Genomic DNA, 26,510 nt, shown 5'->3' with positions numbered 1-26,510 from the left:
AACTTTACATTGGGCTTATTCATCTTCGTAGAATATGTAAACAGCTTGATTACATTTTTCATAAAACTATTAATAAATTCGTCCAGTAGTTTTGTTTCCTACACAGATACATTTGCTTCATCACTCAAGATTTTTTTACAGGATACACTGATTTTTTTTAATTTAAAAAATTAAATATCATTTTCCCTATTATATACAACAGCCATCTTTGCTATCTTGAGGATAAGTTAATAATATTGTTAGTAAAGTATTTGCATGTCTACAGGAAGTATCACACTTAATGACTATTCTGAATTACGTTTATATCATCCCCAAAGTGCTACCAAAGATATATCTTAATATAGCTACATTTTAGCTGAATGAAAACAAACACTCTGGATCAAATTAATTCCCGCTGTAACACCACTGACTTCAGGGTTGTTACACCAGGGATGAATTAGAGTTGCATTTCACTGCAGAATCTCTGCAGCCTTCATTCTTCTAATCTTTCCATAACAGTCTTTGCAGGAACAGAGACAAGTGCAGGCAAGTATCCTGCCAATAAGTGAGTTAACAGGAATCGCTACAAGTAACTAAACTATCAACTGGTGAAGACCAACAATTTGAACTAAGTACTAACACAGCTAGTGTTCTGTAATGGATTATGGGTTTTACAGAGTTTTAGAACATAAAGGTACAAATTCATGACTGTTTATTTGTGGGAGGGGAAATAAGTCCTGCAATATCACACTTCCTATTAACAAACAGTATTTGTATTTTGTCAACACTTTTCTTAATGCAATGAAAGACAAAAACAAAAAATTCCTCACACACTGAAGGCCATGCATAGCAAATATGAGTAAGGTGGGTATAAGAGTAGCCGATTTCTTCCTCACTTATTTCTTCAAAAAGTGAGCAGCAGATGTTCAGCAAATATGAGTAAGGTGGGTATAAGAGTAGCCGATTTCTTCCTCACTTATTTCTTCAAAAAGTGAGCAGCAGATGTTCAGCAATTTTCAGTATGAGGTCCTCCATTCTGGATCAAACTTTCATATTCACCTCCATTTTCCAACCATAGTCACTTCTTTATTAGTAACAATAGAACCATCACTGAGGAAAAAAAGATGGAACTTATGGGTGGTACTCTTCTGCAGAAACCATTTTCTCTATTTGTTTGGCCATTACTGGCCACTCTCTTTCTTTTAGGAATTTCCTAACCAATATTCCTGGCATGAATACTAACCTAAAATAGGTAAGTATCTTTAAGTTTTACCCAATTATTTCCCTGAGTCAAAGTTCAGGAGTTTCCGAATGCTGTATGGTTTCCATGATGGAGTGGGGGGGCCATAAAGCAGCTAAGCCCTAGTCTACATTGGAGCGGGGGATGGGGGGGAAGGAATCGATCTAAGTTACACAACTTCAGCTACGTGAATAATGTAGCTGAAGTCGACGTACTTAGATCGACTTACCGTGATGTCTTCACCGTGGTGAGTCGACTGCTGCTGCTCCCCCGTCAACTCTGCCTGCACCTCTCAAGGAGCTGGAGTACAGGAGTCGATGGGAAAGCACTTGGGGGTCAATTTATCGCGTCTAGACTAGACGCGATAAATCGACCCCCGCTGGATCAATCGCTGCCTGCCGATCCAGCAGGTAGTCTAGACATACCCTAAGAGAAGGCCAAGGCACAACAGAAGACATCACTGTTTCCTAGCATCTCACATTTCTTTTCTCCATGGATCCTCTGGATCTGCAGTAGTGAGAGGACAAATCTTCCTCCCAACCCAAACCACATAATCCTTAAATCCTTCTTCTCTGTGGGGTGCAATACCCAGAAAAGTTCTATGATCGTCTTGATACAGTCTCATGGGTTACTTTTCATGGAAGGGCTGGAGTAGAGGGAGAATGACCTGGACCAAAGAGAAAATGAAATGGCTTTGATCCACTACTTCAAAAAATCATCACAAAAGTGTGGAAGAACAGCTGAAGAAAACCAAGTCACATTCACAAGACACAGAAGCCAGGGATATCCCTCAATGCCAGAGGTAGAATTGACACAGCAGCCCACATTTCCTTCTTCAGAGAGGACAACCCACACACACCTTTCACTGCACAGATGGGATTTACAAAAACCCCAGTAGTGCCTACATACCCCTGAAGTCAAAAGTAGTAAGTAAGTAACGAACTCACACCCAACCAAATTCATGAGCTCCACTCCTAAGGACTGCTCAAGATAATCACAAAAAGAGTCGTGAAGGAATTCTGCCTTCTGCTGAAACTAAAATATCTTATTAAATCTACAGCAGAAATTGTTTAAAAACCTTTCACGAGAACAGATTCCTCCCTTCTTCAAAACATCCCTTGTTTGAAAAGGAAAATCACAACTGCCCTAACTTGAGCCCATCACAGAGAGATCATTACATTTGTCTTTATAGAAAATCATATGTATTATAGTGTCTACATTTAAAGGTAATTTCAGTTGGAAAATGAAATGGTGCTTTCTTGATCTTTTGTCTTGCATGGTTCATGGATTACAGACACATTACAAAATGCCCCAACCCTGCAGAAGCTTTGAAATATTGTAATGTCTTTCTCGTAAGAGAAATAAACTTGGTATGCCACTAAAAGGTATTAAATTATTTTCATTTTGCCACACAGAAACTAAAACACTTATGCTGTTTTGATTTCAAAATCCTTGGAGAACAATTATGCTCTTAGGACCATAAGACTCTATTATAAAGTCCTCAGAAACCTAGCATGACTTCAATAAATCCTCAAAACACGACAAAGCAGTTACTCAGCTTGAAGAATGAAAACATGAGTTCATCCACAAAAAAGTCAGGATGTAAATAATTCTGCATTTCCTAACATACTTCTTCTTCAAAATTATGGCAACATTTTAAATCAAAGTAGCTATACTGTATATGTACTTAATGTTCATATCAAATTAATAGTAAAATATTTTATTTAGGGTATGTAATTATATTTAAAAAAACAGTTCTGTATTTTATATAATGACAAATAGATGTGGCAGATATGGTTTCAGGCATTTATTGTTAATTAACTACACATATTTACTGCCATCATTTTCTATAAATATAAATATATATATATATATATATATATATATATATATATATATATATATATATATATTTAGGATTCAGTACAATTGTCTTCTTAAACCTACAGTGGGAGATTGTTAAAAAGTAAACTCCTTACATGTACAAATGTGTGAGTTTTCATTAAAACACAAAAATTCACATTACAAATACATTACTTCCTGTAGAAGGGGATCTAAAAAGAAAAAATACATTTCAGAAGTCATTACTGTAAATTACCTATGGATTATGGGACTCTGATTTAAAAAACTGAGTCAACATTATTTTTGGCAGACAAGAGTGTCCATGTATAAGTACAGTCTTTCACTATAAATATATAATAAACATGTTTGCAAGTATATCTCTAACTCATTCCAGAAAAAAAGCAAACTATTAATTAAACGAATTTTTCATCCTTTTTTAAAGAGTAACAACAAAAACGTTTCATTCAAAATAGAAAGAAATCACAGGGGAAGGGGGAACAACGAGAGGAAAAAACCCTATATTCTCAGCTTAAAAAAATCAATCCAGCAGGAAAACAGGGCCTAGAAACTTTCTGCCAACAGCAGCTGAGATGCTTCATCACAAGTCTATTTTTCCAGACATTATGTTTCATTTGGCAGCAAGGGTCACATGACAGCTGCAAACTAACGCCTTAAGGTTTGTTTCTGCCTCGCTGTGACACTGACAGGCTGTGAGAGACTCCCAACGCCACAGAAAGACATTTTTTTCCTTGTTTCCATTACATCATCCAACCAGTACTGGGGGAGGGGGCACAGCTGGTGGCAGCTGCAGTACCATCTGCTTTCTCCTTACAGTGCCTGCTAGTTTGCTCTGTAGGTTCCTACTGATATTGACGGAGAAGGCACTGTGTTAAAGACACAACATGCCATTATGTGACATATATTTACAATTATTTAGGAACAAATTACTCTAAAGATCAGGAAAGCTGCATCAATGCATCAGGTAGACTCCTGATCATTTTTAACCATAACAGTACAAACCCACAAACACCAAAACACTCCATGATTAATAGAATCAAAGTGCACAGGAACAACCCACCATCTGCCTTTTACCACATGAACAGCCAAAACTAAAACTCTACACTCAGCAATATTTGCAGAAGTTAAAAAAAAAAAAAGAAAGAAAAAAAAAAAAAGAAGCTAACCTAAGTCTCCAAAATCAGAGATTAGCTGGAGTAAACTGGAAAGACAAAACTAAACAACACTGGGATAATATGCCTAGGTGTCTGTATTCTTAAATGGACTATATTTAAGAAACACTATCAGAACATCATATAATTTAGCAGTTCACAAAGAGAAAAAAACCTTATGTCACTCATTGAGTGGACTGTGGAAGTGAGAAGAAGTTTATCGCTTCTTTATTAAAGTGCTATACATTTTATTGTGCAATCACTGTATTTCCAGATAATGGTTCAAGTTTTTATTTTACTGCACCATTTATTGAAAAATGAAGAGTGCTTACATATTCTTTATGCACAAGGAGTCACACTTCTAAAAACCTCCTTTTAAGAATTCTTATTCAGCCACATTGTAGATACAGCTGCAGAACTGTAAATTTAATGATTGTATCTTTTCTACCAATCACAAACTGAGGTCTGGAAAGATTGGTAACTGAATGCTCTGGAACTCCCTTAACTTCATCAGAGTTCTATCTGATTTACACTGGTGTATCTGGAGATAAGAATCTAGTCTTTTGTCTTGATACAAGTTTGGCTGTGTACATCTCATGGGACAATTATTTCAAAAGGTTAAATTTGCACTACTTACCATACATTTTGCCTTCATCTGATAAGATGATTTTCCTCCTCCCACATGGTGGATAGATAGCTAGAGCCTCCTGAAAGCTCTGTTCAATGTCAGGGCTCCAGACACCTTCTGCATCATTGTCAATAGGTTTATCTGCAGAATCACTCATTCTTTCAATGTCTTCGGCAGGGCTTTCGCTGCCGCTCCAGCTGCTGGGCTCAATGATGGTGGCTGGGGTCTCCAAGCCTAAGCCTGGAGTCTTAAAGAAAATAAACCTAGAAAACAAACAAACAAAAGATATTAAAGATATGGAACTTAACATGAACATTCCTTGGCTACTCCCAACTCTAAAGTAACTTGCACAGAACTTGCCATCAATGGGCACAATGTGAAAGTGCTATTGTGATTAATGAGTTTGTAAAAACCCAATAAAAAGTAAAATACAAACACAATTCCATCCCGAAACATCTGTAGAATGAGTGTCTTGAAACAAAAGCCATTAGCCACACTTCACTTTTTCTGCACCACTACATGTAGGAATAGGGTATCAAGTTACTTTTTAAGCATAGTGTAACGTGGTGAATACATAACACTAGAAAAAAAATCAGTTGAATGTAATATATTCAATTTTGATTTTCATTGGAAGCCTTAAAATAATGGGGCAGATCTTCAGCCGGCACAAATTCGTGTCGCTCCACCAACTTCAGTGGAAGTACATTTGTTTACCCCAGCGAGGATCCAGCCCATTGAATCTAAAAAGAAACATGTTAAATAAAATAAAACAACAAATTTCTCTCCGATGTCAATGGAGTTAGTAGAACTGCACCAGGGATTAAATCAGTCCAGTATGGTTAACAGAGAAATACTGAGATGTTTAGATCTTACCAAATGAATAACACAGAGTCTGAACTATACATAAGGGGAAATCTTTAAAATGATAATACCAGAGAAAGGAATAACTACAGAAGATATTACACATTTAATCTATTTTTTAAAAGTCTCTGCCATGGAACTACATCAGAACAAAAATTACAAGCTTCAAGTTACTGAATCAATTTAATAAGAAATAATTCAATATAGCAGCACCTGCTAACACCACTACAGCTACAGATCTGTCAGTGTTCCTTTGATATTTTTGAGAGAAATACAACTCTGCTATAAAGGTTTGCTTCAGGCTAAAATCTGCAATACCTGACCAAATTCATTGCTGGTGTAACTCTTTGGAAGGCACTTATGCAACACTAGGAATGAATTTGGCTCAACATGTCTAGGCATACCACATTTTTATTAAGGAAAAAAAAAAAGACACTTGGTGACTTTCGTTATATACACAGGAAGGGAATTTAAAAAAAACGAAATTAAATGAAACCAAACCTCTCTTAACTTCCAAACTCAGTTATTTGATTTATTTTGAAACGAAGGACCATGATGTGCAAGTGGAGAGAAGGGAAATCAGACACCTCTACAGTACAATCCTAGTTCCCACAAACCCTTCTGCAGGCTAATCACAGATGAGGGGTATGGCAGGCTAAGCAACATTCATCTTCCTGCCTGCATCCCACAAAAACAGCAGGGGAAGGTCACTATAACCAGAGGCTGTAGCAGCTTTCCTGAGGCCATCCCTCCATTTTGAGGAACTCCCTTACAGAGGCACTACTGATAGCAGCACTGTTTGGGGAGTGTCAGTCTGTAGGACCCAATCCAGGCAGAGGTGGATGATGCCTTGGGAAAATGTGGAATCAAAACTAGAGGTGGTCACTCTATCCCACATTCAATGGCTTGATTTTCAAAGGTACTGAGCATTTGCAACTTCCTCTGATTCCAGTGAGAACTGAGGTTGCTCAGGACACCTCTAAGGATCAAGCCGAAAGAAAAAAATTTCACATCCATGTTCTTTTCTACCTGAAGGCCTTATTTAGCCCCATATTGGTTTTAAAAATTTCATCACAACATCAAACATGTTTGTGACTGCCTACCATTAATATCAGGATTAATCTATGCCTAGAAAACCTTTTAATAAAGCAGTATTACAGGCAGAGCAGGCAGCAACGCAGAGGTTAGTAGCCAACTGAAAAATGGTATACAGCACAGCAGTGTGAGAGCACAAACTTCGGCCAACATCAGGGCAAAAACCTACTCTCAGAAAAAGTACTATGGGATCTCTGTCATCCACAGAAAGCAGATGGTGCCTTGATTTTTATATAACATCCAAAAAAGAAAGAAACAGAAACACCACAAAAGGTTGAGGGGCTGGTTTTACCCCGACAAGACTCACACTTTGTGCTCAAATCACCGACCTATTCCCTATATCAGCAACATCTACACAAAAGTGTTGGGCGAGAACTGAAGAATAACTAACCATACCCAGCTGGAATGCCTACTACGTGGGGAATTGTAGGTAAGTGAGAGTAATCATATTCTAATTAGGGTAATGACATTCTACTAAGGACAAGAGTTTTATTAACACTTGTCATAAATATAAAGGGAAGACTAACCACCTTTCTGTATACAGTGCTATAAAATCCTTCCTGGCCAGAGACAACATCCTTTTACCTGTAAAGGGTTAAGAAGCTCAGCTAACCTGGCTGGCACCTGACCCAAAGGACCAATAAGGGGACAAGATAGTTTCAAATCTTGGCAGGGGAGGGCTTTTGTTTGTGCTCTTTGTTTACATGGTTGTTCTCTCTTGGGACTGAGAGAGGCCAGACAGAAATCCATCTTCTCCAACCTACCCTAATCCAAGTCTCCAATATTGCAACCAGTATAGGTAAACCAGGCAAGGCAGATTAGTGCATCTTTTGTTTTATGTGAATTTTCCCTGTGTTAAGAGGGAGGTTTATTCCTGTTTTCTGTAACTTTAAGGTTTTGCCCAGAGGAGGATCCTCTGTGTTTTGAATCTGAATACCCTGTATTCAGGTAAACGTATTTTCCATCCTGATTTTACAGAGATGATTTTTACTTTTTTTTTTTTTTTTTATAAAATCCTTCTTTTAAAGAACCTGACTGATTTTTCCATTGTTCCAAGATCCAGGGGTTTGGGTCTTTGATGATTTTTTAACAAATTCATTAGGATATTACTCTCAAACCTCCCCAGGAAAGAGGTTGTGTAGGGCTTGGGGGGATATTTTGGGGGAAGACGTCTCCAAGTGGTCTCTTTCCCTGTTCTTTGTTTAAAACGCTTGGTGGTGGCAGCATACTGTTCAAGGACAAGGCAAAGTTTGTACCTTGGGGAAGTTTTAACCTAAGCCGTTAAGAATAAGCTTAGGGGGTCTTTTATGCGGGTCTCCACATCTGTATTCTAGAGTTCAGAGTGGGGAAGGAACCCTGACAACGCTGCTCTTGCAATAAATGAATAAATAAATAATAAATCGCATCAGATCCTTGATGGCCTCTAGCTATCAACACCTCAGGTTTCTATTTCATCTGAAGAAGTGAGCATCTCCAGCTGCACAGCCCTAATGACATACCGGGGCATTTCTTCACTATAGACTAAGAGGGGACACATGTCAACTACTAGATCACCAGTGCCATTTCCTGAAGCATGCAGGTGAGCCACATAGGTCTCCCATTCTAGTTCAACTGTGTTCCGCTTATAAACTCTGCCAGGCACATAACCCAAAATCTTGACCACTCCCATAGAAAAATTATTCTGAAGAAATATCTAGGAAAACATTAAGTAGGCTCCAAAGTAATTAATGTTACTTGATATTCATGTTGGACCTCTCATTGCGTCTAATGATGATGTTTCAAGTGACCTTCGGTCTCCCTTTCCCATCCCTTCCTACCTACTCGGGTCATCTTCAAGCAAAACTACAGCTTCTACAAATCAATGTTTAGCAGCCTCTAAAGCGTAGGACAAGCATGTGTTTCTTGTCAAATGTCAGTATGGTGGGGGAGGGGAGCAATCTGTTGGAAATAAGCTCTCATGTACTGAAGGAAGCTTTTAGTGAATTCCATTTTTGTGAATGCTGACACAGCAGATCAAGCCAGCAGACACAGAAGGGAAAAAACAACTTGTATCCCAACTAGTAAATGATTCCCTCTTATTTCAGGAGAATAATGAACTACTCAGTTAAGTCACTTCCATCTCTACACCATGTATCAAAAGGCCATTTTACTTCATATTATACTTTGAATTCTAAGGCCTAAACCACGACGAAATAATTCAGTGTCAATGTTCCAGAGTTCAAAGTGACTATGTGAGGGATCACAATTTATTTGCCGTTAGAAAAGTGATTCTACACTCGTATTAGGTGCAGTAAAACTAATTTTAAAAATTGGGAATTTTGTGCCAATTCCTGGAAAAACATATTCCATTCATGCACTTCTTTGATATGTGTAAATTTCAAAGCTCAAAGTAACACCTTTCTATGCAAGAGGATTTAATTAACTGGAAACAGCAAGAAAAAAAGAAGAAGCTATATACATGTACACTCACGCACACTCTTAAACCAGGATGAATGGCTCCACCATCGTTCTCTAACACATCACAACTCATCTACCTTACCCTTTAAATAATACCCATCACTTTCATGTGCCTCACTCCCTGCCAAACAAAACAAAAATTTAAACCCTCAACACTGATCCCCAAATCCAGACAAATATGTTCTTTCAATTCTCCTTTTTGTAGCTCCTGGTGTTGTTTTAGATGCCTCTTTTCAGATTTCCCTTTCAGTTGCTGTGTCCCGTTCCCTGCACCTTTTTTTCTGTATTTCTGCTTCATTCCCATTGTGCAGATAACCTTTTAGCTGCAGGCCACAGTAACCTCTGCCTGACCATATCTTTCCTACATTTGCTCTCCCCTAGGTTTGTCTGCTTCTTCCTCTCACCTGTCAGTCAAACCTAACCATATTGATGTCTTCATGTAGTTACGCTCTTCCTGCATGAGAGCTGAAATATCAGCAAGGCTGTATATTTGGTACCCCACTCCCCATCCCAGAAGGAGTACCATTTTTCATTAAACAAAATAGAAAATCTCAGAGGGCCACATTGAATTGAATTTTATAAACATATTTTAATGGCCATTATCAACCCAGCAAAGCTTCATAAAGACATAAGAAATGGTTTTAGTATATAGCTAAATGTAATGTACATCCACTCATGTTTAGCTTGTTGGAGCTTTACTTAGAAAAATTCCAAGAAATGAGGGATAACTTGTATAATACCTCGTCAAAAACAATCAGTCAACTTACATTCTGGAATTTCTCACTGGAAGAAAGGTTTTGATCAGCTGAGTACAGGAAATCAGATTCAAACTCTCCGTTTTTATGCCCCTGCTTTTATCACTGAGCAGTGCAAACACAGGCCTGGTCTTGGAAGCTGCCATTCACAGGTAGACAACTAAAGTCAATAGAGCTCCATAAAGGAGCAGAACGACTTGCAGGATTGGGGCTACAATGTGCAAAAGATCTTTCAGCATTTCCACAGTAGATTGGCACAAAAAGAAGTCTAAAATGCAGGGTTTGTCAGAGTTGGATAATCTTTTACACTAGCCTGGCAAAATTCAATTGTGATTTTTTTCATTCAGTCGAGCTGATGTGAATTACCAGCATATAGATTCTAAATTGTGCTTTTTCACTGGCATATTGTAGCCAAAACCTGCTTTATTGAAATAGGGCTGATCCTCTCCAAGTACCAGAATGGGGAATCTGGAAGGAGTAAAAACTTGAATTACTTCAGAGAACTGTATAACTAAGCTGATAAATATGATTATACTGCTCCATGTAGTCCTTCTAAAAACTCTCATCTCTACCCACCTAGGATGTTTGATAGAATCTTTTTGACGCAACCTACAATGGTGTCTTCACAGACTTTTAACATGAGAAAGGATCATTATGATCAGCTAGTCTGACCTCCAGAATAATGTGAGACATAGAATTTTACCCAGTAATTCCTTCATCTAGTCCAATATCAGCCCATGTCAAGCTGCCCCTTTTGGATACTTGGGCTGCTGTGCTGAGGTCTCACCACAGGCCTGTGTGCTCTTAAGCTTCCCTTGGTCTGAGTAAGCTGCAGTGCTGTCTCCTTTTCTGGTCTCTTCCCAGGCACAGACTACCTGTTAATCCTTCATGGAAGTCAGACCTCATGATCCAGCTGCCCTAGGACCAGTGCTGACCTCCCAGGACACTCCAATTGCATAAGCACACCCTCCGCAGAGCTTCAACTTTGTGGGCTCTCTGGTTTACAGTTCATCTGTCCACAGACAAGATATTATGTGTTATGTGCTGCAACTCCTTGCAAAATCTTACAAAGCCAATCACTTTACGTTAGACAGCAAAAGAAACATACAGATCTAGACAAAGCAACAAACAACGATATTCCATTCCTTGTTTCGCCACTCTAGCATGTTCTTCAGGAATGGGTTACTGTCCTTTCAAAATTCCGAATCCCCTCTGCTGCAACTCTCTCCTTATGAGTTCGCCCCTGGAACATGGAGTCTGTTCTCTCTCCCCTCTAACCAGCTGGTCCTGCAGTCAAAAAAAGTCCCATCTGTCAGGTGCCCACTTGGATCAGCCTTGTCAGGTGATTGTGACGTTCCCCTGGTGTTATCTGGACCAGAGATCTGCTAGGTCACTCCAATCTTTGACTCTGGGAGCCAGCCTTATTCTGCTCTGCTGTGAGAACCCCTACCCCTTGGCTGTTCGCACACAGCTTCTGGCTGCTTAGATTGTGCAATTGAATGACACTTGCCAATATCTCCTGTCTCAGACACAACCATAGGAACCTTCCTCTCGCAGTGTCCAGTTATGCCCACTGGATGCTGCAAGCTTATATGAGTTCGTCAATTTAACAAAGGAATTGATATGCACCAGGCTTGTTAACCCAAGGGGAGTCTCTGACATACTTCAAACCGAACGCATTGCTTCAGGTAGAAAAAAACAAACAAATTTATTAACTACAAAGATTGACTTATAATCACTTAAAATCTAAGCACAGCAAGTCAGATTTGGCCAAATGAAATAAAAGCAAAATGCATTCTTAGCTGACCTTAACACTTTCAATGCCCTTACAAACTTAGATGCTTCCCACCAGAGGCTGGCTGGTTGCCCTTCAGCCAGGCTCTCCCCTTTGATCAGTGCTTCAGTCGCTTGGTGGTGTTGTCTATAGATGGAGGTGGAAGACAGAGAGAATGGAAAATGTCTCTCCCTTTTATCATGTTCTTTCTTCCCTCTTGGCTTTGTCCCCTTCCCCCTCCCTCCCCCCCCCCCCCGTCTTCAGAGTCAGGTGAGTATTACCTCATTGCAGTCCCAAACTGACCAAAGGAAGGGGGGTGACTCACTTGAGAGTCCAACAGATCCTTTGTTGCTGCCTAGGCCAGTGTCCTTTGTTCCTGTGAGGCTGGGTTCAGTTTGTCCCACATGCCCTCATGAGGTGTGAACTGCCCCTCTGCTCTTGGAGAGTTTTGCCTGGGCCTGTTTTAAGCCATGAGGACACACTTTTCAGCCTCATAACTATATACATGGAATTACAACCTATAACATTACTATAACAACAATGCTCAGTGCATCATGAGCCTTCCAAAGACACCCAGCATGACAAATTTTGCATTGGATACCACACAATCATTTTATAAGGATGAACATGGGGGTGCAGGGTGTTCCCCTGAGGTACAGAACATCCCAGTGATAAAAGTTCCACATCATATGATGCATTGATCAGTTCCCAGCCCAACTGGCCAGAACCAGTTTTCTTGGTTTGGCCACCTTTAGCATACACATTGCATTGCCCTGGAAGACCTATTCAGATGTCAGAGTCTTGACAGTCCTGTCACCAATCCAGATGTGCAGGCACCACTCCCATGTCTCCTTAGCACAAGGAGTATGACACCTGAACACAGTACAGATAATCATAAGGACCTAAGCACACATACTTGAATTTTTTTCCTCAGGCCATTTCTGAGTTGGTCAGTCCTCTGCAGCGCACTGAAATAAGTATTCTGCCCCGCAGCAAAAGGTCAGTTTAATGTTTTCAGTGACACTCGATGACAGTGAAAATAATGCAGCCTCAGTTATCAGTACAAAGTGTACCTCTTTGGTGGGTCAGTGCATCATAGCTTACTACTTAATGAGTAGTAGAACAGAATACTGACAACTCCCACGAGATACAGAGAACCCTGAGTGATTCTCTCAAGCTCTGAGCCTCATGTACAACACTTGGGCAGGGAAGGATGCTCTAACAGAGTGGTTTTCAACCTGTGGTCCGCAAACCCCTGGGGGTCCACAGACTATGTCTAAGGGACCCGTGGTCATTACCACAGAACAGTGGTTTTCAACCTGTGGGCTATGTTCCAAAGGGGTCCACACCTCCATTTGAAATGTTTTAATGGTCTGCAAATGAAAAAAAAAAAAAGTTGAAAACTAATGCTCTAACAACCCAATGCTTGCCTCCCAAAGTCGGGGTAATGTCTAAACTGTGCTTCTGGTAGGCCTGATTATTAAAACCATGTACACAATGAGGTACAGACTTAGAAGAAATAAGCCAGTGTTTATACATCATCATTAAAAATGCCTTTACAATCGACCAGGTGGGATTGACACAAGATTTAAACACCAGAAACACAGGCCTTTTTTTAATACTCTATTTTGCTTTAAAATGGGAAAAAATAATGCTTACAGCAGGTTTTGTGCCTCTATAAGTACAAGTGGACTTTTCCTACTCTTTGAAGCAGTCACATGGCATTGCTTTTAGGAAAATACTAGATACTCCAATAATAAATGTCTAACTGATTATACATAATTTATCTTTATGAGGAAACGTTATAATGATGAAGCAACAATAAAGATGTAAATCATTTACAGAGCTTCCAAGGGTGAAATCATTACATTAAAATGACTGTATTGTATTTCTGTTACCGGGTCCATTTATCAGCAATAATTCCTTCCAAGGAGAAAGAACACCGGGAGAGAGTAAAAGCCTGTCTCCAACACAAAATATTCATTTAAAACCCAGCCAGACAAATTCAGCAGTTCACATAATGTTTGCCATTAAAATGAAATACAAAAGTTCTTCCTTGAATGTTCAAAAGCTGTAGAGACAGCAGATGAATTCATCTGGGGGTCTAGAGCTTACACCTACTTGGTTTAGACTGTCAGGATGTTTCTGGGGCTTATCTACACTCAAAAACTGCATCACGGTACCAACGGAATAAACAGGATGTTAAGCACGAATCAGCACCCAATGTAAAAAAAGATTTTGCATATTGAACATCATCTTAGTAGGCCATGGTTAATAGCTGATATGATACTCAACACAACAGTCCCCGTCCACACTCAGGTGAAATTCTGGCTTCACTGATGTCAATGGCAGTTATGTCACTGATGTCAAAGGAGACAGGATTTTATCCTGAACCTTAATCATGTAAATTACCACATGTTCAAACACCGTGTCATTTTCCAGTGTAAGCGAATGCATGGGGAGTAGTCCTTTCCTCTGGAATGCCCTGGTACCCACCACCCAGGCACACTGGGTACCCCAAACTCCCCCTGAAACTCAAGGAATGCAACGAGTGCAAGGAATAGAGTCAGGCCCAGTAGGTCAACATCTGCCCTTTGGAAATTTTAAATGAATTAATTAATTAAATAAATCAGCAGAAGGACAAAATGCTTCTTTATGAGTCAATTGCAACATACTTTTAGGCTGCAGAGCGAAGGATAAGATTTGGAATTGCTAGAATATATTGTGACTTGAATATATTACACACCTTTCAAATAAAAACAAAAACTGAAAGCTAAGCCCAGCAGCTGCTCACTCTTTCTAGCTGATGCAATCTTGGGTGGCCTCTCCGAAAATGGCAGCACAAACAATGGCTGCAGGACACAGGCTCAGAGCCCTATATCTAAAGTGTTCAGTTGGGTGTCATCTGCAGAGATGCTTGACTGCCTCTTGCAAATACTGTCCCTTCATCCACACCACTGTTCCTGTCCTAGCTTGCATGGCAAATCAATGGGAATGACAATATTTAATTTGTCATTCGTTCTAGTATTTCTTTGGAGTTGGAATAAAAGTAAGATTTAAAAAAAAAAAAATTCTCCTAGCCTCCTTCTAGGAAGCACTAGCACTAAGAGAAGAGCAGCAAAATATAGCACTGCAAAAAGGCAATCACACAGGTCACATGACTGAGACTAAATCCAGCCTTTGGCTGACTGCAGTGCTCTCTGACCTCTCGCTCTCTTCTGGCTCCTGCCCTCCTGTGCACCCAGCCGCCGAACGTTTTCCAGTGGACATTCACACGTAGCCAGCAATCCAAATAAGGGATGATTTTAGCGCAGTTCAGCCAATTTATTTGATTTTCGAGTCCTTGCTGATAATTACGCTGCAAGAGAAACCATTCCTCCTGCAACTCGGTGAGGTAACCTGAGGGCAAGGCTCAACTGAGCTGCTGCCCTTTGCAGCGGAAGCAGACCGTGCACATGTGCCATCCATTGAAAGCTTTGGCTTGTGAACAGCAATGGCAATACCCATTACAAATGTAATACCATGACATGTCGGCCCCAGCTGTAGTCCCTTTTTTTAAAAAAAGCAAACAGTGCTACACAGTGGAGCTAGGATTATTTTTATAAATATTTCTACCTTTTAATAATCTCCCCATTTTTAGAAGAATATACAGTTTGCAAAAATCTACTTTCAGTCCTTCAGGGTCATGTCTTCGTTTGCTTGCTCCCGATGTCGGACTAATTGGCCCTTCACTCTGTGACCAGCTTTTTTCTTTTTCCCCATTAGCTTGTTTTTAGGTGGAAAAGTATTTTCAGCAATAGCTGTAACAGATGTGTGCCTATTGTGAGTGATGCTGTGCGTGTGTCGGTGGGGAGGGACCTGCTTGAGCAACTTTATGTAAGATCAGTCATAAAAGGAGGAAGAAATCGCTATTTGAAGGGGGGTCCAATCATGCAACATAAAACCCTAGTCTATATAAAACATTTTATATATTAAATATTCTGTAAAAAAAAAAAGAGTGACAGAAGAGGCACAGTGAAGTAAAAGGCCTATACAATTTACCCACGTGCCTTTTTTTTTTAAATAGGACATTGACACAGGATTAACTCTTCTCTGAAATTTTTCATGGCTAGCGACCTGGTTTTATAAAACAATCAAGCTGTGAGTTTTGATACCAACTCCTACATCACTGAATGGGCCAAATTCACCACTGAAAATTGGAGAGAGAGACGGGCATACTTTTATTCCTGGTGTGGATATGACCCCTGCTTTCCAGATGTTACCACCAATCACCCTTTTTTTTTTTAGAAAGGTAAATTGTAGATGAAAACCATAATTGGCCACATCAGTGCAAAAACTTAAAAAGACTTAAGGTTGCATAAAGAAGAAACATGCTAAAGAAATGGAAACAAAAATCTACATAAATCAAATAAAAAAGCAACAGGATAATAACAACTTGATCTAAATTGTCATACACCTAAATGTGTCTCAGCAGGTCATTTTTCCTCAACATCTCTTAACCAGAAAATATACCTGAGCAGGCTAATTATTTGTAACAAAAGCAATGTAACCTAATAAAACTTTATAATGGGTATGCTGTCCACCACAGCTAAAGCCCTATCCAGTCAAACATGTTGGAGAAAGCTAGAATTTCTTATGTCCCATCATTCTTCCTGCTTTCGTCTGTTTCTCCAAGCCAGAGATTTAGCAGGTTCAGCCACTGAAAAGAGTTCAAGGTAGTTTTTTGTGTGGGGCCACAACTAGATTTGGCAGTTGGGACACCAGTGGAAGGGGGGTGGGGGGGATGTATAGCTGGTGATGAGATTCCAGCAACTGTCAGGGGCAGGTGCAGTCTGGATTGGCAGCTGGGGAGGGGGTCAGGTCATGCTTGGGAGGAGTGGGGAGTTCAGTCTGACAGCTAGAGGGGAAACTTGGTCAGGCCATCTTGTGAATATGTTGTGGGTGGATGGGGAAGAGAGTCTGGGATCACTCATTAGTGCTGTGCATATGAACAATGTAATAGTTTAATGACTCTTAGCTAATCACAGCTGTAGCATCAACATAAAATACAGTATCATTGAGTTTTGCTTTCTTCATCATCAAAATTCTAGCTCTAATTTTTGGACAACCTTTTGTTTATTTCCCCAAAAGTGTGATTTTATTAGACATATTTGACATTGACAGGACCCTACACTCCATAATCTTGACATGAAACATAAAGACAATAAATACTAGGAGAATGGTTATCTGCAATTGTGCTGCTAGCCTGCATAGATGTTAAAGCAAGTTTTAATGTTAAATAAAGAATATTAACATACAAAAATTACTCTGCAATTAAACATTAAGGGCTTCTTCAGTCTTCTCTCACACCAATTTCACGTAGGGTATAAGATAACTACACTCACTTGTATTTGCACAGGGGTTCTTGATCTTTTTCTTTCTGAAGCCCCCTCAACATGCTATAAAAACTCCCCGGCCCACCTGTGCCACAACAAATTTTTTCTACATATGAAATCCAGGGCCGGCATTAGGGTGTAGCAATCAGGGCAATTGCCTGGGGCCTCACGCCACGGGGGCCCCATGAAGCTAAGTTCCACAGGCTTCGGCTTCAGCCCTGGATGGTGGGGCTCAGGGCCCCATACTTCTGCCCCACATGGTGGGACTTCGGCTTTCCGCCCTGGACCCCAGAGAGTCTAACGCTGGCCCTACTTGGTGGACCCCTGAAACCTGCTCATGGCCCCCCAGAGGGCCCCGGAACCCTGTTTGAGAGCTGCTGATTTAGTGGATAGGCTTCTGAATTGGGACTCAAGAAATTGAGTTCTGTTCCTGGTTCTGCCACTGGGTTGACAGTTATCCTTGAGAACATTGCTTTACTTCTCCTTGTGTCAGTTGCCACATTTATAAAATGTGGATAACACTATTTCCTGCTTTTGTGAAATACTTTGAGAGCAATGGATGAGCTAAGTATTATTAATTATTATTACAATTACTGACCTCTGTGGAGTGACTTTTAATGTACATTGCAGTGAGAGGAGAATCAAGGCTTAACACTAAAAATTAACAGAAATTTAGGGAGAAGGCTAATGCTGTTTTAACTTAACATGAACAGACCTAAAACTCCTACAAAACTGATCACAACTTGGTATCTTAAGGATATGTGAGCTCTAATGTGAATTTCCTTGCTTATCAATACACATCTCCAATGAATGAGTCAGTGCAGCAAGTGGAAAGGGGAAAAGGCAGCACATTTATTCAATAAACAATTAGCAACTATACATGAACAGGTAGCCCATGCAGCACCATAACTTTATTCAGCCCTTGAGGACATAACCTCCTAGTAAGCATTGGACAAGCTGGATGTGTTGTCCCCAGCTGTCTACAAATCCCACGCCACTTTCTGCTCATGGGTGAGGAAATCATTCCAGCAGCAGGTGCAGAAAGATTTCAGGGCCCGCTCCTGCACTGGATGGCTATATAACTCTTCTGGCAGTCTGCCAACCACCATCCATAAGGCCTACCATCCTTTAAACCAACCGCCTGATCTAGCCTCTCAAATAGGCCATTGTAACTGTCTCATACCCATTTGAACCAGCTTACAGGATAATATGCAGAACACCAGAAGGGCACATGTCCCTTTTTTGTGGGTTTTTGCTATTGCCTGAGTTACAACCCAACACGTATGCATATGAGTAATTTTACATGTATGAGTAATCCCCTGAGTTTAATGGGACTGCTCACATTTAGGTTTTTGCAGGATTGAGACCTTAAATATTTCCTTATGGAGAAGTTTGGGGGGAAATATTAGAAACAATTCTGCCTAGAGGTTGATATTGGAGGAGAGTGTGGTTTAGTGGTTAAAACACAAGACTGTGAGACAAAAGTGCAAGGGGCGAAATCTTGGCTCCACTGAGGTCAATGGCAAAACCTTCAGTAGAGCCAGGATTTCTATTACCTACTCTGCCACTAACTCTACATAGAAACATAGGAACTGGCATAGGATCAGACCAGGGGTCCATCTAGACCAGTATCCTGTCTCTGTCACTGGCCAGTACCAGGTGCTTCAACTCATGTTAAGTCTAAAAAACACACTGTAACTAACTATAGTGTGTGCACAAGTGTAGTAGTCACTTATCAAATGGAACAATATCAGCTGGTTTTGTTTTCCTACTGCTAAACAGAACTAGGCAGTGTTAGGGCTAATTACCTGCCAATTTTTAAGTCTGAGTTGTTTAGTTGTACAGTGCAAAGTAAGCCTCCTACACCAAGAAACAACATTAAAAACTCACTGCTTTTGCATTCCAAGCTGTGCTCTTACCCTTTAGTCATGTCACCCTTTCACTATGCACCCACCACCCATTCTACATGCAGGGAATATTGTGGCATCATCTAGACTCCATTAATCCATTACCTGATGTTAAAAATGATGTATCAATATATTCTGTTCTTCCCTAATACAGGTCAATTCATCTCTGACCTCTTAGGGTGCATTTCATCTGGGAAACAAAAGAAGAAATTACTCACCTTGTGTAGTAGCTGCAGTTCTTCAAGATGTGTGTCCCTATGGGTGCTCCACTTCAGGTGCAAGTGACTGGAGATTTTTCCAGTGCCAGTTGCCTCCTTGTGCCAAACACTGAGGCTAGAGAGGGATGCGCGGTCAAACCACCCTCATTTCCTTCTCCACCCAAATGTCTCCACAGAGGACAGTTCGAAGCAGAGGAGAAGGAGGAGCAGGTTGCAGAACACCCATAAGGACACACAACTTGAAGAACTGCAGTTACTGTACAAGGTGAGGAACCTGTTCTTCGAGTAGTGTCCCTATGGGTGCTCCGCTTCAGGTGGCTTCTGAGCACTGTCCCCAGAGGGAGGAAGGAGCTTTGGAACTGAGTCCAGAACTGAAGATAATACTGCAATACCTAGTGCCACATCAGATCTGACACCATGGATTCAAGTGTAGTGCTTCAAAAACATATGTACTGAAGCGCATGTGGCAGCCTCACATATCTCAGATAGCAGTATGTTCTTACACAGTGCTGTGGATGTTGCTTGAGACTTGGCAGAATGTGCTAGCACCCTTTGAGGAGGTGGTCCTCAGCCCCCGTGTTCTCATAACAAGTGAGAATACATCCAGAGATCCATTTTGATAGTCTCTGAGCAGAAACTGTGGATCCCTTGGATCTATCCGCGAAGGAGAGAAACAGCCTGGGTGACCTTTGAAATCGCTTGGTCCCATCCACGTAGAAGGCCAGAGCCCTTCTAACATCCGGGTTATGAAAATAGGACTCCTGCAGAGTTATGTGGCTTCAGGAAAAACACTGGTAGATGAATAGACTGGTTAAGGTGGAGCTTGGAGACCCTTATGTAAGAATTTAGGATGTGAGCATAAAGAAACCTTAACCTTGAAGAATACGGTTAAGGTGGGGGATCTCCCATCAAGGCACCACTCTCCCCAATTCTATGGGCCGATGTGATGGCTACTAAAAAGATGGTACCCACAGATAAGTGGAGTAGAGAAAAGGTTGCCATTGGTTCGAATGGATGTTTCATAAGATAACTGAGTACCAGGTTGATGTCCCAGGTCAGGGTGAGGTCTCTATTTTGTGGGTAGCAATTCCCCTAACTTATCATAAACCTAGATGATACAGGATGAGCAAATATGGAAAACCACTCTATAGTTAGATGAAAGGCTGATATTGTGGCCAAATGGACCTTAATTGACCTAACTGATAACCCCATTCTCTTCAAATCCATCAGATAATCCAGGATGACTGAAAGAGGCACAGATCCAGGTAGGAAGCAGTGATGTCAGCACCAATGGGAGAATCTCCTTCATATCTGCAGGTAAGTAATACAGGTTAACTTCTTCCTACTATTCAGTAACACCTGTTGCACTTCCTCAGAGCAGGAGGATTCTAATCCCATGAACCATCGAGGAACTACACCTAGAGGCAGAGAACCCCTAGACTGGAGTGAAGCATGCGACCCACATCCTGTGAGAGGAGATAAGGAGTGATTGGGAGCTTGAGAAGTGGATGGATGCATAGATGAAGCAGGTAAGGGTACCATGCCTCTCTCAGCCAAGTTGGTACTATAGTGATAACCCTGGCCCTGTGCTGTATGATTTTATTCATCACCCTCAGTATCAGTGGAGCTGGAGGAAATGCATGAAGCAGATCCTTCTTCCAGTTCCAGCCAACCCCATATTTGGAATATGCTGTGGGACTGAGCCTGATGGTACTGAACCAGGGTGCTTACACTGGCCCGCTTTGTCCCTGTCCCTGTCAGAGCCACGTCTCTCCCTCAAGCTCCGGGGCTTTCCGGATTTGCAGGTACTGGAGGAGTCCTTTGATTCCATGGCACTGAGCCGAGAAATTGAGGCTTTGGAGACCACAGATCTCAACAGGCTTTTTCAGATGAGAGTCCATACTTCTTTTTGGGGAGCTCTCTCAGATGCCTTCAACGGGGTAGCCTAATGCAAGGTGGAAGGGGAGCTAGATCTGTCCAGAGACAAATGTATGCAGGGGAGGGAAAGGTGGGCCTTCTAACCAGACTCCGATGCTGGTCGAAGTAGGCATTCTGTCATTAACAGTTGAGCTTAATCTCTCTCTTCTTCCTGGCCCTCAGTTTGAGGGCTATGCAGAAATTGCTCTTCTGGGAAACAATGGACACGTTTAGAATTGCCATTGCTCACAGGTATAGCTTCGCGGGATGAGAGGAGTGTTCGAAGCTTGGTGAGCCAGGCAGGCCCTGCCAGGAAGGCAAAGCTCCCCAGGAAGAAAAGGAGGAAGGAAAAACAACAACCCTATCCTCTTACTACAAACACTTACCAACTATAACTACTACTAACAATTAACAATACTAACAAATCTTCACAAACTACTATACGAATACAAAATAGCCAAAACAGTACACTCCAGACAGGCACACTACAGCTTCATCTCAAGCAGTGGTGGTAGAGAAGGAACTGAGGGCAGTTCGCCCATGCATCCCTATATAACCTCAGTATCCAGCATGAGGAGGCTTAGGGCGCGTGTGTGGGCTGAACAGACACTGCTAATTAAAAATCTGCGATCTAGGGCTTGAGAGGTGCATGCGTATCTGAAGTGGGTCACCCAAAGGGACTCTAATCGAAGAAATGTCTGTTGTTCATCAGGACTTGGGCCTCGTACATGGAAGTGGAAAACACTGTCTTGCTGAGATACCAAAACTATCCCATGCTGTGGCCATCTTTAATTACTAAACATTTTAAATAAATGCTACAATGACCAACTATGGCATTTCCATAACCCAGTATAACAGTTATGTAGTTAGTCTGCACTTCTCCTGCTGTAATTGCTTGCCGGTGAAGCAATTGCTGTCTCAAGCACTGACTTATGTTTCCCATCTATTTCATCTCCCTGTTGCCTGTGTAGTTTTGTCCTGCTTCTGAGGTGTCAATTTACCATAAAAATAACTCTGCTGGCATCCACGAGGACTGTGAATTCACTGGACCCTGGAATTAAAGGAGATGGCACGAAGTAGGGAAGACATAAATTTGCATGTGAAGAGCCGCACTTTTTTGGGGGGAGGAGAGCAGGGGGAAATTAAAAAATAGTTCTGAATTCTTCATGGCACATCTGAGACACCAGATTACAGTAGCCTTGTAGGTGGGTGAAGCCACATACACATCTAAACTAAGAGGATCCATTCCTTATCTGGGATGCCACTGTGCGTAGCTGCTGCACCTGGAGCTAGTTCCTGAAAAGGAAGTGGTAGACTGTTCCTTACCTGAGAGGGTTAACCATGCTGGGGATTCTCAGTTCTGGCTGTGGGGTGGGTCTGTTCATTCACCACTGGAACTAGCCTATAACTCTGGCTGGGCTTCCCCTAGATGTTACAGGGACAAGGCTATCTGAAAGAATGAAAGAGTCCGAGGGCAAATAAGCTTTGTGGCCCCTTGTTGTCCTCTGCCTGGCCTTCCAGCTCCATTGTGTGTTGGCTGTCCTCCTTCTGGATAGAAATCCTCAGGCTCAACCGGTAGTGATCAACGGCTCGGTGTCTAGCTGGCAGCCAGTAAGCGGAGTGCCCCAGCCGTCGGTCTTGGGACCGGTTTTGTTTAACATCTTCATTAATGAGCTGGATGATAGGATGGATTGCACCCTCAGCAAGTTCACAGATGACACTAAGCTGGGGTAAGAGGTAGATATGCTGGAGGGTAGGGATAGGGTCCAGAGTGACCTATGCAAATTGGAGGATTGGGCCAAAAGAAATCTGATGAGGTTCAGTAACGACAAGTGCAGAGTCCTGTACTTAGGATGGAAGAATCCCATGCACTACTACAGGCTGGGGCCCTACTGGCTAAGCAGCAGTTCTGCAGAAAAGGACCTGGGGATTACAGTGCACGCGAGGTTTATAAGGCCCGGCTTGAGAAAGCCCTGGCTGGGATGATTTAGTTGGGGTTGGTCCTGCTTTGAGCAGGGGGTTGGACTAGATGACCTCCTGAGGTCTCTTCCAACCCCAATCTTCTATGATTCTCTGGCCTTGCGGACAAAGGGGTGAACTAGATGAGTGTGCTCTGGAGCACAATATGCCTTTGATGTAGTTAGCACAGGCACCACTTATTTGGGCACTATATGATGTTTTGACCACATTTGCTTTGCTCCTCTTTCCACCCCACATTTCTCTGCTGGGGATATATGTCAGTCCTTGGTCCCCGCTCTGCTCTCTGACCCCATCAAGTGAGGCCTACGTGCTCCCTGCTGTCTGGAGCTGACACTTCGCTGAAGGCCCAGGCTTCTTTTATCAGAATAGGCTCATCTCTTCATCTAAGCACCTGTTATCATAGAATCACAGAATACCAGGGTTGGACGGGACTTCAGGAGGTCTTCTAGTCCAACCCCCTGCTCATAGTAGGACCAATCCCAATTTTTGCCCCAGATCCCTAAATGGCCCCCTCAAGGATTGAACTCACAACCCTGGGTTTAGCAGGCCAATGCTCAAACCACTGAGCTATCCCTCCCCCCAATCTGGTAGCATAGTTACAATTGTAGGGTGGAAAGGAAGCTTTTAATGGAAACTTCTTTTAATAAAACTCTAAAGAACTGAGATTAAAAAGTGTGTAGGTTTAGAAAAATGAAAGGTAATATTTACAAACTGCGCTCTAAAGGGAAATATTTTTTGGCAAGCTTAGTAGAAGAGAAATAGTCTCTGATTACTAGCATTTCTGAATTATCTTAAATTGCACAACAATTTGTTGTTGAAAATTACGTCTGTTTTTCATAATGTCCTCATTTACACAAAGCTTCCATTAATGCAATGGAAGCTTTTATCATTAGGGAACTGAACTCTTTCAGTATGGCTTTTATAATATGTTTTAAATTATAGACTATGGGTGGTTTCATGTTGATAGCTGAGATTTTTAACTTTTCAATTTAATTCACTACCACAAAACACTATTAACTGTCTCACCTACCACTTTAAAATTCAAAGTCTCAGTCCTTTAAGCCCTTGAAGTGCAGGTCTTCCACTGAAGCTAATGAAATTTCTGGGTTTGTACGACCAGTCAGCTTGGCAACTCTCAGGAACACTTAACTACCAATCCTGCTATGTACCAATGAGGACTGGGAATAGGGTCTCCTGGATTCTATTTTTTGCTCTGCCACTGACTTGTTCTGTGATCTCTGGCAAGTTATTTAACCTCTCTATGCCTCTGTTTACTTATATATGAAAAACCACAATATCGACAACTTTCTGAGTTCCTGGGAAGTTCAAGGCCCAATCCTTTGTCCTTGAAGCCAAATAGGAGTTTTGCTACTGACTTAAATGGAAGGGACCCTTAATGTTTTGAAATCCCTGGATGAAAAGCACTGTGGAAGTGCACATTATTTATTTTTATCATTATTCATTAGTGTTAAGAATGGGAAGTGGATGACCCCAGAGAAAAAGAAAAAAGAAAGAAAAAAGTCTGATTTTCTTAATCAAATTAGCATTTCTGCAGCTGACATTTTTTAATTTCATCTGACTATATGAAAAATATTCACTGGTGGTGAACATTAAAGTAGAAGCAAACTTGGCTGCTGGTAGAGAAGTATTATGATCTAGAGCCAAGAAGGACATTTTCTTTTTCACATTTTTATTATTTTTTAAGATTGTATGGCTTAGTTGTCAGTCAAAAAACATAACTGCCAAAGACAGATGGGAGGGTGGATCTGAGCACAGGATTTTAGATCAACAGGTATGTTTCTTTTATGTAGATGTAATGAATAAGTAAATTTGCAGTCTGAGCTCAAAAGCGGTAGATTTCCACAATGTCTACAAGATGTATTATACATGTGTCCAACAGAATGCTTGAGTTCAACATTTAAACAGAAGAAATATTAATAAATTTGATAAATTCTCAGGTCAAATTACATATTCACTCATAACCATTTTGTACCAGTAGCCCTGCTTGCCCTGCATTTATGGTCCCCTCTATTAATACAGTCAAACAAAACCCTGCCCTCTTCATCATGTACATTATTTATAACCCACCTGCTGTAATAAGTGCTTTAATTACACAAGTTTAATTGCCAACCCCAAAAATACTCTGCCAAAAAACTAAAACGGCCACTACCATAACTGGCACCAGAAAACCTTAATAATACAAATGTTATCCAAGATACAACACAACGCAAATTAATAACCAAAACCAGATCAAAACAAAGCAGAGAACAAACAGTAAAAAAAAGTTAAACCAAAATAATCAGCAAAATGCTAGACAAATGTAATGAGCCTTTCATTTGCGCTGTTACAAACATGCTCTAGATCTGTATATAGGTAAAGAAGGGCTTGTCTACCCTTACAGCTCCACTGTAGCACTGAGTGAAGACGCGACCTCCCTGAGAGGCTGTAGCTGTGGAGATGGGAGAAGCCCGCCCGTGGACATAGCACTCTCCACACCAGGGATTAGGTTGGTATAACTAAATCGCTCAGGGATGTGGAAAATACACACACCCCACAGCAGATGTAGTTATGCCAACATACGTTGGTATTGAAGACCAAGCCTAGTTCCTAGCTTTTTAAGGACCATTAAAGCTAGTTCTTGTGTGCAGCAAATGGCTTCCTCTATATAGCTCTTTACAACACCCATCAAAGTCAGACTCTGGCACACCAGCAAGGGGACCACATTCCAAGAAAAGGGACTCTCAAATAACAACATCCAGCTACTGGCCATGGAGAGATAGATGGTGATTATACTTTCAAAATGCCTACTAGTTTGAATGTTTTTACACGTTCTTCTATTATTGTTCATTATGAATGTTGTTGGAGCCCCATCTGAGATCAGGCCCCCCTTTACTAGGAGACAGTCCCTGGTCTGATGGGTTTACAATCTAATCATGCAAGACAGACAATGGGAGGGAGAAAGGAATCATTATTAGCTCTTCTGTTACTGTTGAGCATTTCCAAACTGACAGAAACAATTTAAGTGCAAACTGTGTACCATAGGGACGGGTTGCAAGAGTATCCTGGACAATCTTAATTCCGGTATTGGTGATTGGGCCCCTGCAGGAGGTTTCTCCCTGCCCACCTGTCACCCTTGTCCTCCAGAACTTGTCATTGGGCTCCTGCCCTGTGAGCCTCCCCAGGCACCCCCAACATGATACCTGAGCCAGCTGCATGACTTCAGTCAGTCTGCCTCTGAACTGTGCCCAGAGAACACCTGTACACACTCGTGCTTCATACCATCCACTTCCTGGCCCTCATGTCCTGCCCTGAC

At 41.3% G+C, this 26,510-nt stretch overlaps 1 protein-coding gene across 5 annotated transcripts in view; it reads right to left on the bottom strand.

The window, feature by feature from the left end:
* Positions 1-26,510, bottom strand: part of TEAD1 (TEA domain transcription factor 1) — a 213,561-nt gene that overhangs the window by 134,444 nt on the left and 52,607 nt on the right. For 3 of the 5 annotated variants that reach the window (XM_084630085.1, XM_084630087.1, XM_084630086.1), the window contains exons 1-2: positions 5,295-5,310; positions 4,868-5,121 (exon numbers count right to left, since the gene is read on the bottom strand). In XM_084630085.1, the coding sequence (XP_084486211.1) occupies positions 4,868-5,015 (148 nt within the window). In that variant the 5' untranslated portion in view covers positions 5,016-5,121; positions 5,295-5,310. Of the gene's footprint in view, positions 1-4,867; positions 5,122-5,294; positions 5,311-26,510 lie in introns of those variants that run through there. The other 2 variants (XM_084630088.1, XM_084630089.1) reach the window with 1 other exon arrangement.

This window comes from Lepidochelys olivacea (genome assembly GCF_965140295.1).
Source record: "Lepidochelys olivacea isolate rLepOli2 genome assembly, chromosome: 6".
In the NCBI taxonomy this organism is placed as follows: domain Eukaryota; kingdom Metazoa; phylum Chordata; order Testudines; family Cheloniidae; genus Lepidochelys; species Lepidochelys olivacea.
The sequence above is the reverse complement of the archived record's forward strand: the minus strand, read 5'-3'. Positions and strand labels throughout refer to the sequence as shown.